The 10,683-nt window shown below is 39.2% G+C and overlaps 1 protein-coding gene across 1 annotated transcript in view; it reads left to right on the top strand.

The window, feature by feature from the left end:
* hmg20a (high mobility group 20A) overlaps positions 1-7,266 on the top strand; it is a 42,666-nt gene extending 35,400 nt beyond the window's left edge. The window contains 3 exon segments of the mRNA XM_034175993.1: positions 829-1,044; positions 2,976-3,108; positions 6,908-7,266. Of these exon segments, the coding sequence (XP_034031884.1) occupies positions 829-1,044; positions 2,976-3,108; positions 6,908-6,911 (353 nt within the window). The 3' untranslated portion in view covers positions 6,912-7,266.
* Positions 7,267-10,683: the final 3,417 nt, after the last annotated feature.

Consider the following 10,683-nt stretch of genomic DNA (forward strand, 5'->3'; position numbering starts at 1 on the left):
AGAACACATCAACTGGCCTAAAGAGAAATGGAGGAACGTTTTGTGGACTGATGAGAGTAAAATTGTTCTTTTTGGGTCCAAGGGCCACAGACAGTTTGTGAGACGACCCCCAAACTCTGAATTCAAGCCACAGTTCACAGTGATGACAGTGAAGCATGGTGGTGCAAGCATCATGATATGGGCATGTTTCTCCTACTATGGTGTTGAGCATATATATCGCATACCAGGTATCATGGATGAGTTTGGATATGTCAAAATACTTGAAGAAGTCATGTTGCCTTATGCTGTAGAGGACATGCCTTTGAAATGGGTGTTTCAAGACAATGACCCCAAGCACACTAGTAAACGAACAAAATCTTGGTTCCAAACCAACAAAATTAATGTCTCGCAGATGTGAAGAAATCATGAAAAACTGTGGTTATACAACTAAATACTAGTTTAGTGATTCACAGGATTGCTAAAAAAGCAGTTTGAACATAATAGTTTTGAGTTTGTAGCATCAACAGCAGATGGTACTGTTATTGTGAACACCCCCTTTTCTACTTTTTTTTTTACTAATAGCCCAATTTCATAGCCTTAAGAGTGTGCATATCATGAATGCTTGGTCTTGTTGGATTTGTGAGAATCTACTAAATCTACTGGTACCTTGTTTCCCATGTAACAGTAAGAAATATACTCAAAACCTGGATTAATCTTTTTAGTCACATAGCACTACTATTATTCTGAACACTACTGTATGTTGCAGCAGATGGCGATAATAAATATTGCTGTTGTTTCTTCAGTGTCTGATACACCATTATTTCTGTGCTTTCCTATATTCCTGAGTAGCACGTGAAGCTGAGATGCGACAGCTACGTAAGACCAACATGGAATATGAAGAGCGCAACGCAGCGCTGCAGAAGCACGTGGAGGGCATGCGAGGTGCAGTGGAACGCCTGGAAGGTGATGTGATGCAGGAGAGAGGACGGAACGGACTTCTCCAACAGCATCTGGAGACCCTGCGCCAGGCCCTCACCTCGAGCTTCTCCTCTGTACCACTGCCCAGTAAGAACAGTCTACTCAGGAACTCTGCTCTTCTGTCACTGTTTTGATCCCACCTCTAAATGCATGCATGTATTACTAACTTTAGATTTAATAAGTGATGATTTTTCCCTAACAGTGTTCTATTGTCGTCACACTTGTTAAGTGTGACTTTGTTCATAGTCAGCATAGATTGTGTGAATACAGAGTGTAAATGCCTGAATGTTTTTTCTGAATATGAGAAGATTTGAAATGTCACCACAGCTTTTGTGTTGATCTATTGTTTTAAAAAAAAAACACATTTACACCTTGAAAATGTTACGATCAGTTCTGAAACAGCCAAGGCAACGGGTTAGGACTAGAACTGGTCCAATACATTTGGAATAGAAATTTAAAAGAAAATTGCTTTCAATCAACTTGTCTGCCAGTTTATCAGTATAATGTGAGGCAGATACAGTGCATCTGAAAAGCATTCACAGCGCTGCACTTTTTTCAGAATTGAGCTCAGGTGCATCCTGTTTCCACTGATCATCCTTGAGATGTTTCTGCAGCTTAATTGGAGCCCACCTTGGCTAAATTCCATTGATTGGGCATTATTTGGAAAGGCACACACCTGTCTACATATAAGGTCCCACAGTTGACAGTACATGTCAGAGCACAAACCATGCATGAAGTCAAAGGAATTGTCTGTAGACCTCCTGGATAGGATTGTCTCGCGACACAAATCTGGGGAAGGGTACAAAAAGAATTCTGCTGCTTTGAAGGTCCCAGTGAGCACAGTGGTGTCCATCGTCTTTAAATGGAAGAAGTTTGGTCCACCAGGACTTTTCCTGTAGCTGGCCGCCCGTCTAAACTGAGCGATCGAGGGAAAAGGGCCTTAGTCAGGGAGGTGGCCAAGAACCCGATGGTCGCTCTGTCAGAGCTCCAGCATTCCTCTCTGAAGAGAGGAGAACCTTCTAGAAGGACAACCTTCTCTGCAGCAATCCACCAATCAGGCCTGTATGATAGAGTGGCCGGATGGAAGCCACTCCTTAGTAAAAGGCACATGACAGTCCACCTGGAGTTAGCCAAAAGGCACCTAAAAGAGTCTCAGACCATAAGAAACAAAATTCTCTGGTTTGATGAGACAAAGAATGAACTCTTTGGTGTGAATGCCAGGTGTCATGCTTGGAGGACACCAGGCACCATCCCTACAGTGAAGCATGGTGGTGGCAGAATAATGCTGTGGGGATGTTTTTCAGTGACAGATTGAGGGAAATGTGAATGCAGCAATGTACAGAGACATCCTGGATGAAAACCTGCTCCAGAGCGCTCTTGACTCAGACTGGGACGACGGTAAATCTTTCAGCAGGACAATGACCCTAAACACACAGCCAAGATATCAAAGGAGTGGGTTCAGGACAACTCTGTGAATGTCCTTGAGTGGCCCCGCCAGAGCCCGACCTGAATCCGATTGAACATCTCTGGAGAGATCTGAAAATGTCTGTGCACCGACGCTCCCCATCCAGCCTGATGGAGCTGGAGAGGTGCTGCAAAGAGGAATGGGCAAAAATGCACAAAGAAAGGTGCACCAAGCTTTTTGTTTTTTGTTTTTGTTTTTTAATAAATTTGCAAAAAAAAAAAAAAAAAAATCATGTAGCCATTATGGGGAGTTGTGAGTAAAAATGTGAGGGGAAAAATTAATTTCATCCATTTTGGAATAAGGCTGTAACATAAAATGTGGAAAAAGTGAAGAACTGTGAATCCTTTCTGGATGCACTGTATGAGACTACCCAGGTGGTACACAACAGGTTGTGTTCTTGGCTCTATTTCTGAAATTAGAGTAAATTATGTAAAGTATTGCCATGTATCTCAGTATGTATTATATCGTAATAGAGTCTTATCATATGGTTAGGTTCATGTCCAGCTCTTGACATTGATCTCCTATGAAATGATGAAAGACTTGTTTTCTGCAGGCAGTGGAGAAACACCCACTGTTGACACCATCGACTCCTACATGAAGAAGCTCCACAACCTCATTGTGAGCAACCCCCAAGAACACGAGGCTCTGATTAACACTGTGAGAGATGTCGTCAATCGTTTGGACAGGTGAACGCTGACGGATACTGTGCAATCTCACTACATCCAGCAATTAAAAAAATAAACTCAAAGCTTTGTTTTTGGAATTAGCAACACTGATTCAAAATGGGGTTGAAAATGCATGTGAATTGAAAAATTAATGCTAAATAAAAGAAGGTAAATCATTCATTTCAGCCCATTTGTAATATGAAAACAGCGATGTTTCATTATTTTCCCAGGTTTACCTTAATTTTTGCATTAATTTGTCATTGATGCCACAAAATTGCTCGTTATCTTTTAATGAAAGTGTTTTTACAGACATAAGTAACAAACTTTATGCAAATAAATGCAGTGATAAATAGTACTGGTGCCGAGGATCACTTTCTACTCTGAAAAAGTTATTTTATTATTATTATTATTATTATTATTATTATGGAGCTCAGTGGAGTCCCAGCCTCCTTTATTGCCACTCATGCTTAGCTTGGTCGGGTCAAGATGCACTCAGAAAATGCAGCATGCACTCCTTCCTCTTGACTTTTTGGAGTGATTCTTTCCATGTCTGGATAGCGACATGCATCGGTCCTGCACCAGGCTGCCTCAAACTGAACCAAGTGCAAGAAGCCAGAGCCTGCCTGATTTTTTATTTATTTATTTATTTTTTTAATTCTCTTGAATGCATAACTTTTTTTCTCTCTCTGCCACGTGAACATATTTTTGCTTTGATTTCAGAATTACTACTTTAAAAGCAAGTCACCATGGCAATATATCTGGATTTTACACTATTCAGTAAACTTTGCAATTCATTCGTGGTTTATATGTGTGGCCTGAACCCCTAACAAATACTGTTTACCATTCATCATGCACAGTGGTGGGCACAGTTCCGATAATCCGATAACTGATAATTATTGAAGATAACATTTTCATTATCAGATTATCTTTTCAGATAACTTTGAAAACCATTATCGGACTAATTATCTTCCGATAATTTTTAGACCGTTAAGGTGGTAAACAAAGGTGAACAGATGTGTAGTTCTACCCTCTGCAAACAGAGGAGAGCTGCTTCTAGAAACCGCTCTATCCTCTGCAGGCAAAGGAGAACTTGTCACAAAAAAAACTAATTTCTTTTAACCCCATACTGATACGCAGGCAATATCACAGTCATTCAGAGGCATACATTTTTAACTTATGGTTCAAATTTTAACCAAACTTATTTCGGACAAGTTATTTAAATTAACATCACTTCTGAAGTTTTATAAAGTGAAAATATCAGATATATGTTTTAGTTTTAAAGTAATGCGCTAATTTTTAAGGTTCTAATGTGGGCATGCTGTATCCAGGTGCATTATGGGTGATAGGGTAATCTCAGTACGTTCACGACAGGAGAAATGCATTTAGACACTCTGATCAGGCTCCACGGACAACAGCATTAAACTCTAGTGTCTAAAACTCTTGTTAATATATTCTCTGGTTTTATAGACATTGTTATTGTGTTTGCTTTTATTAAATTCTACGCATCTTAAATGTAGCAAGTAGCAACACAGATTTTCTGGAATTTTGTGTTTGCAAGTTTTCAAGGTCTCTAGTGCTGTCTACTGGCCAGTAGTGTTCATGGCAGTATTCAAACTGAAGCTGGGCAGACTCTATATTTTCAGTCGCTGTACTCGATTCCAGCTCTAACTGTACCACAGAACCACACGGTGTAAAAGTTCAGAGCACACGAATTATGTTCTCACACACATTGTACATTCAAAAACCACACGTCAAATACGTGTTTCCAGAAGCAAAACGTAAACAGAAGCTTTTTTTCAAACTTAATTTACAAAAACTCTTGATGGGAGACATCAAAGTTTTAAAAAAAAAAACATTACAAGACAGGTCTGCGGTGTTTGCACATGCACAGTGCAAGAGGTTGGATGCTTGTAGTGCTTCAGCTCGTTACTCCATGTATACTAAACGATGCAGGACGCGCCATTATCCTAAAACTCTGTGCGATCCAAAAAATTCTCGCACAAATGAAAAATAAGCTGAAAAAGGGCCAAAACCCGCGCTGGCACCAGTAGATCATGGCAGTGTTCTATTTATTTTGACACCAGTTATATCAGAAGGTTATCTAATTACAACTTGGCTTTTTTTTTATGCCTTTTTTTTTTTACAAATAAAAAATGGCATATTTTACAAAAGCACATTTATCTGTAAACACCAACACACGACACACCTCACATTAACATGTTGGTTTACATAGAATCAATCAACCAATCAGTGTGAGCAGTGGCACATTTTACCCAGAATGCCATCTGTCAAAAACTTCAGAATTAGTGCATTATTCAACATTAAAAGATGTATGTTATATCTTAATTTTGCACAAATGACAGAATTGACATTAATGGAGTTATTCTATCAGTATTCATTTTATTTATACACCAAACCATAACTCAGCACTGCTTTATTTTCCAAGACCTCGGCCTGACGGCAGCACTGTGATTGGGTAGAGAGTTGAGCTTTGTGGCGCCTCTCAGTTGCTTCTGTGCTGGAAGCCATGTAGTAAACTGAAGCTTCCAGCAGGGGGCAGGACGTTCAAAGATAGAAGTGCTGACTCATTGTTTGGGTCTGTTAAAGCCTTTAATTACAATTTCATTTATTTTGGGTGTGACACATTCGCTCTGGACATTTTTGTGTGCTCATGTCTGTGCAAATGTTTAGTTTTTTTTTTTTTATTGTTTCTTTGGGGATTTTTTTGTTTGTTTTTGAATGGTCATTTGGCTGATCAAACTATCACTCGACTGCATACCTCATGTTGTTTTCTGGTTTATAAACTTCCATGCATTCATCCATTTTCTATACCCACTTAACTCCAACTACAGATCACGGAGGGGCTGGAGCCTAACCCAGCATTTATAGGGTGTGAGGCGGGGTACACCCTGGACAGAACACTAGTCTGTTGCAAGGCCACATATCGACAGGCAAACATTCACACTTGCATGCACACCTACAGAAAGTGTAAAGCTTCCAATTCACATAATCTGCATGTTTTTGAATGTGGGAGGAAGCTGGAGCACCCAAAAGAAACCCAGGCAGCAACATGCAAATTCCACACAGAAAGGGGGGGTAGCAATTCCTTGACCTTCTTACTGTAAGGCAACAGTGCTAACCACTAAGGCACCGTGCTGCCCTGTATAAACTTTAAAATATAAATAATATCAACACATATAAACTCACCAGCTTTAAATATACGTAATATATATATCATGAGTCAGAGCTCTGTAGCTGCAGCATTCAGGAACTGCACCGCAGTCATGTGACTGGCATGTGTCGTGTGACTTTCATTACTGTAGCAACCAATGTGGATTATACAGTAGATCAAGACTGCATTATGGACACAGAAATCAGATCTGGTCACTTGCTGTATTTAATGTGATTCATATTTGAATCACAGATACTTTAAATCCCATTTGAATTCGCTGTGTGAACAAAGCTTTTATCACTGTTTTTTTGTTGCTTCTGCCTATTAGAGCACTTCTCTGAAATTATACAGCAATTTAGTGTTATAAATGTTGAATGTATGACAGGGCTAATAAAACATGGGCACATGAGCCTTGTTTTTAGGGATTTTTTTTAATCATATCATGACTTTTATTCACATTGTCTTTAAATTGCGCCTTGGGGCAACTGTTTGTTGTGATTTGGCGCTATATAAATAAAATTGATTTGATTTGAAATTGCTCAAATCATTTGCTAATTTGTCACTTTTTAACTTTCACCCCTCATGCTTAAAGAAAATCAGCAAATTATTTGTTAGAAATGCTGAAAATAAGTCTCTTTCTGTGTTCAGATAACTGGGCCACGTATGAGTGATTGGACGGACATTCATGGTCACATCGGTGGAGGCTGTTCCCAAGGTGTTTCCTGTGTTGTGCATCTTCTGGTTATACGGTTTATGTATTTTATTCATTTAGTAAGATGTTGGTTAAGGTTATTTCTCTTATTTATTTACTGTTTTGTACATGTTAAAAAAATCTAGTAACACTTTGTTACAGCTGTGTGTCCCACCATGAAATGTATAACATGACAGGATATTAAATGTTACGCACTTCCGATTACTGCTTCTGCGTTTTTATGTCTTGAATTATTTATGTACTTTCACATCATTTTTCATATCAATAAAATGTCAGTGGATCAGTATTTTCTGTGTTCAAGAAATATTGTTGAGGTGATTATTTAAAGTGTCTTTTTATTTTAATGCACTGAATATTCTCAGAGCGCACACTCCCATAGTTGAGTGCTGATGTAGAAATGTTGCTGTGATGAGCAAACTTTAGGCCTGAACGGTTCGATTCAGACGTCTGACTTGCATTATTTAGTCTGTGGATTCCATGAGACACACCCACAGAGTCAGTCTGAGCACACGGTCTGTGGCTCAGAGACAAACGCCTCCTCCAAACGGTCAGTCTTTTAAAGCAACAGGCTGATTAAACTGAAACTGATTGTGAAAAAAGGTTTTGTCTTTAAATAAATTTGCTGTACTTTTTATGAGCAGTTGTCTTTACTAAAATAAAGTGAGACATCATTGCTGTAGATTTATGAACATTTCTGCTTCAAATTTATTAAAATACAGTTTCTTCATCCCAAAGTTGAATTTAGTCTTGTCCATTTTAAGAATGTAGACACAATGGAGGAATGAGCAGCAGTGACTGTCCAGCATCACGGGGGCCAAATCCAGGTTGTACTTTCAGCCACAAAGAAGGAAATGGTCTTCAAGGAGAACTGCATCAAATAAATGTCTCCAATCTGCTGTCTTACATCATGAAATGAAATGGTCTGATGTGCAACATATGTGAACTCAGAAGTATTTGAGTTGTTTAAAATGCTTAGAGGGCAGTGTGTTGGCTTTGTGGCAAGCACTGTTACCTCACAGCCAGAAGGTCCCAAGTTCTCTTCCGATCTGGTCCTTTCGGTGTGTAGTTTTCATGTCGTTCCCATATTTATGTGGGGTTCCTCCAGGTGTTCTGGTTTCCTCCCACTTGCAAAGATGTTAGGTGAATTAGTGACTGCACTGGACATAGGTGTGAGTGAACATTTGTCAGTGTGTCAGACTTGGTCCTCTGTCCAGGCAGTACCCCACCTCAAAGTTTGATGGGATAGGGCTCCAACCCCCATGACCCTAAACTGGAATAAGCAGGCTTTAAAAATGGATGGAAGATACTTGGAAGTATATATGTCAGGACCTGCAAAGACCGACTAGTTGGATGCCAGACAGTACTGCACGATCAAACCAGCACAGACCGCCTTCTTGACTAAAGGAAATCGCAACAGGTTTCGAACCACAGAGGACCACCTCTTACCTAGCAGACACAGCAGCAGGATCAGGGACGAGAGCACGACTGATTCTGTTGCAGGCACAGGAACATGATCTGCACATGCAGGTACCTCTACTGAATTTGAGGGCTTGTGTTGATATTAAGAAAATTGCAGTTAGCTTATTGGAAGCGTAGCATTAGTCAGTGAAAGTGGGGTCCACCCATGGGCTCACTGCAAGCATACCTTGGTGGGACAGACCCTGGACAGGAGTGACTGGGTGGTAGATTCCTTATGTGGCACCAGTTAGGTTGGCCTTACAGCTGTTGAATCTGACCATGATGGACTTCACCAGGTGGATGCAACATGAAAATGTTTCAGGGATGCATGCTGTTACCCCCACGTCCTTTTGTAATTGGATGAGAGTTGACCATCTCTTCAAGAATTAATGATGAGGCTTAGTTTGTGGCCAAAAACCTGGAACGTACATATCTCTTCCCCTCTCTCCCAGTTTGTCATTTTTGTATATAAAAGGCAAAAGCCATGAAAACAAACTGCACGGTTTGTTGATGGAATAGAACAGGACAAAAAACTTGCACATGCTGCCACAAGCACCAGCACTGGACCTTCAAAGATTCCCAAAATCTTTCTTTTTTAAGCCAATTTTGACAATTCAAGAACAACAACACTGAAAACACAATCCAAACACAAAAGACACACAAAACACACAGAAAACCACAAAGACACTGCGGGGCAAAAAAAATAAAAAATTTGAAAAAGAAAAGGAACAAGCGGGTACATGTACTCAAGGGGTTTTCATTGAGGTTAACAGTCTTTAACAAAATGATGTAATTTTATGCCATTTCCATTCTTAATAAATTTAAGTGATTGAAGGAATAGACAAAGCTCTTTGTGAAAAACATTGAAGTTTGGTTTGGTCTTCATATATTTGTTTTTTGTGAATGAAAAACTTCCCCAACATTAATAAAACATTCAAAGCTAAATCTTGCAGTCTATCATCTACAGCTATACCAAAGAAAACATTCTCTTTGTCCAGATGAGACGGAGATGGAAATTTTGATGAACAGCAGAAACAAAAGTCCTCCCAGAAACATTCACAAATACACAGTCAAAAAACAAGTGATCAACAGTCTCAATTTCACATTAGCAAAAGGTGCAATAATTCTCTTCGAGGGGAGGGGTTCTGGCAGCACTCTTCCAATGACGGAGGGAGGGGACTGGGTCCCACTGACACCGGCTGATACATGGTGGTGGTATTTAAGGGTTGGTGGGTTGTCCAGTAGACCCTGCAGCAGTTACTGGTGGAACTCTCAACTGTGGAATACAGGTTTTGAAAGGTTTACTGCTAAAGCCTGTCTGAATCATGGAAAAAATGTTTCTCTGGCAATGGTGTCACAGCCTTTGGGGTGTGGAGATTAAGCCGTGGGTCTTGTCTCATCATCAGAGGAGTCCGTGTCTTTGGGTTTCCTGCAATGACTCTCAGTCCTACATCACAACCAAAGATTGGTTGAAACTTTGGTTGTTTCAACCAGTCTGTTTTTAGGGGGTAAACTCTGCAAAAATTTCTATGTAGCAGAAAAAAGAGTGTGCACATCACATTTTTCAAATAGTGATAAATAAATCACCTGGCCTGTCAATGAATATTGTTTTATCTCCTATCCAGTCATATTGTCATGAAAGAATTTGGAATTCTGAAAAAAAGGGTCTGATTTTCATCATCATGAGGTTTATATCAGTGTGATGTCATAATAGAGTAACATCATACCTGTAGAATTTATAGAATTTAAAAAAGAAAGAAATCCCAAAATGGAGCTCAGAACAGATTTTCTTTTCCAACAATAAACACGTCAAAAGTATGGCTGATGTAATGCATGGACTGCAGCGCATAAAGAAAAAAATATATAGAAAGGAAAGAAATCAAAGCAAGAATAAGCAAACAAAAATAAATTACAAAATTCTGTTCATTGCTGAAGCTCTAATTTTCATAGTTTTAGAGTATGTACAGTAATTTAGAGTGTCCACGTAGGATATTATATATAATATATGATATTATATAAATAATTGGACATAACATGAACACAAAAAACATTAGCGTGTTTTGCAAATGTGCTAGTGTGCATATGAAATTTTGTTAATAAGAAAAACAGACACACTTTTTCAAAAGAGGCATTTCATCAGCAAGGAAACCAAATGTGAAAACCACGAGTCCTGAGCTCACCACTTACATTTTAACATTTGATGGCAAAATAACATATATTTTGATCTAGTGAGCCTGAGAGAAATAATCAAAAG

Source organism: Thalassophryne amazonica, chromosome 8 (genome assembly GCF_902500255.1).
Source record: "Thalassophryne amazonica chromosome 8, fThaAma1.1, whole genome shotgun sequence".
Classification (NCBI taxonomy): domain Eukaryota; kingdom Metazoa; phylum Chordata; class Actinopteri; order Batrachoidiformes; family Batrachoididae; genus Thalassophryne; species Thalassophryne amazonica.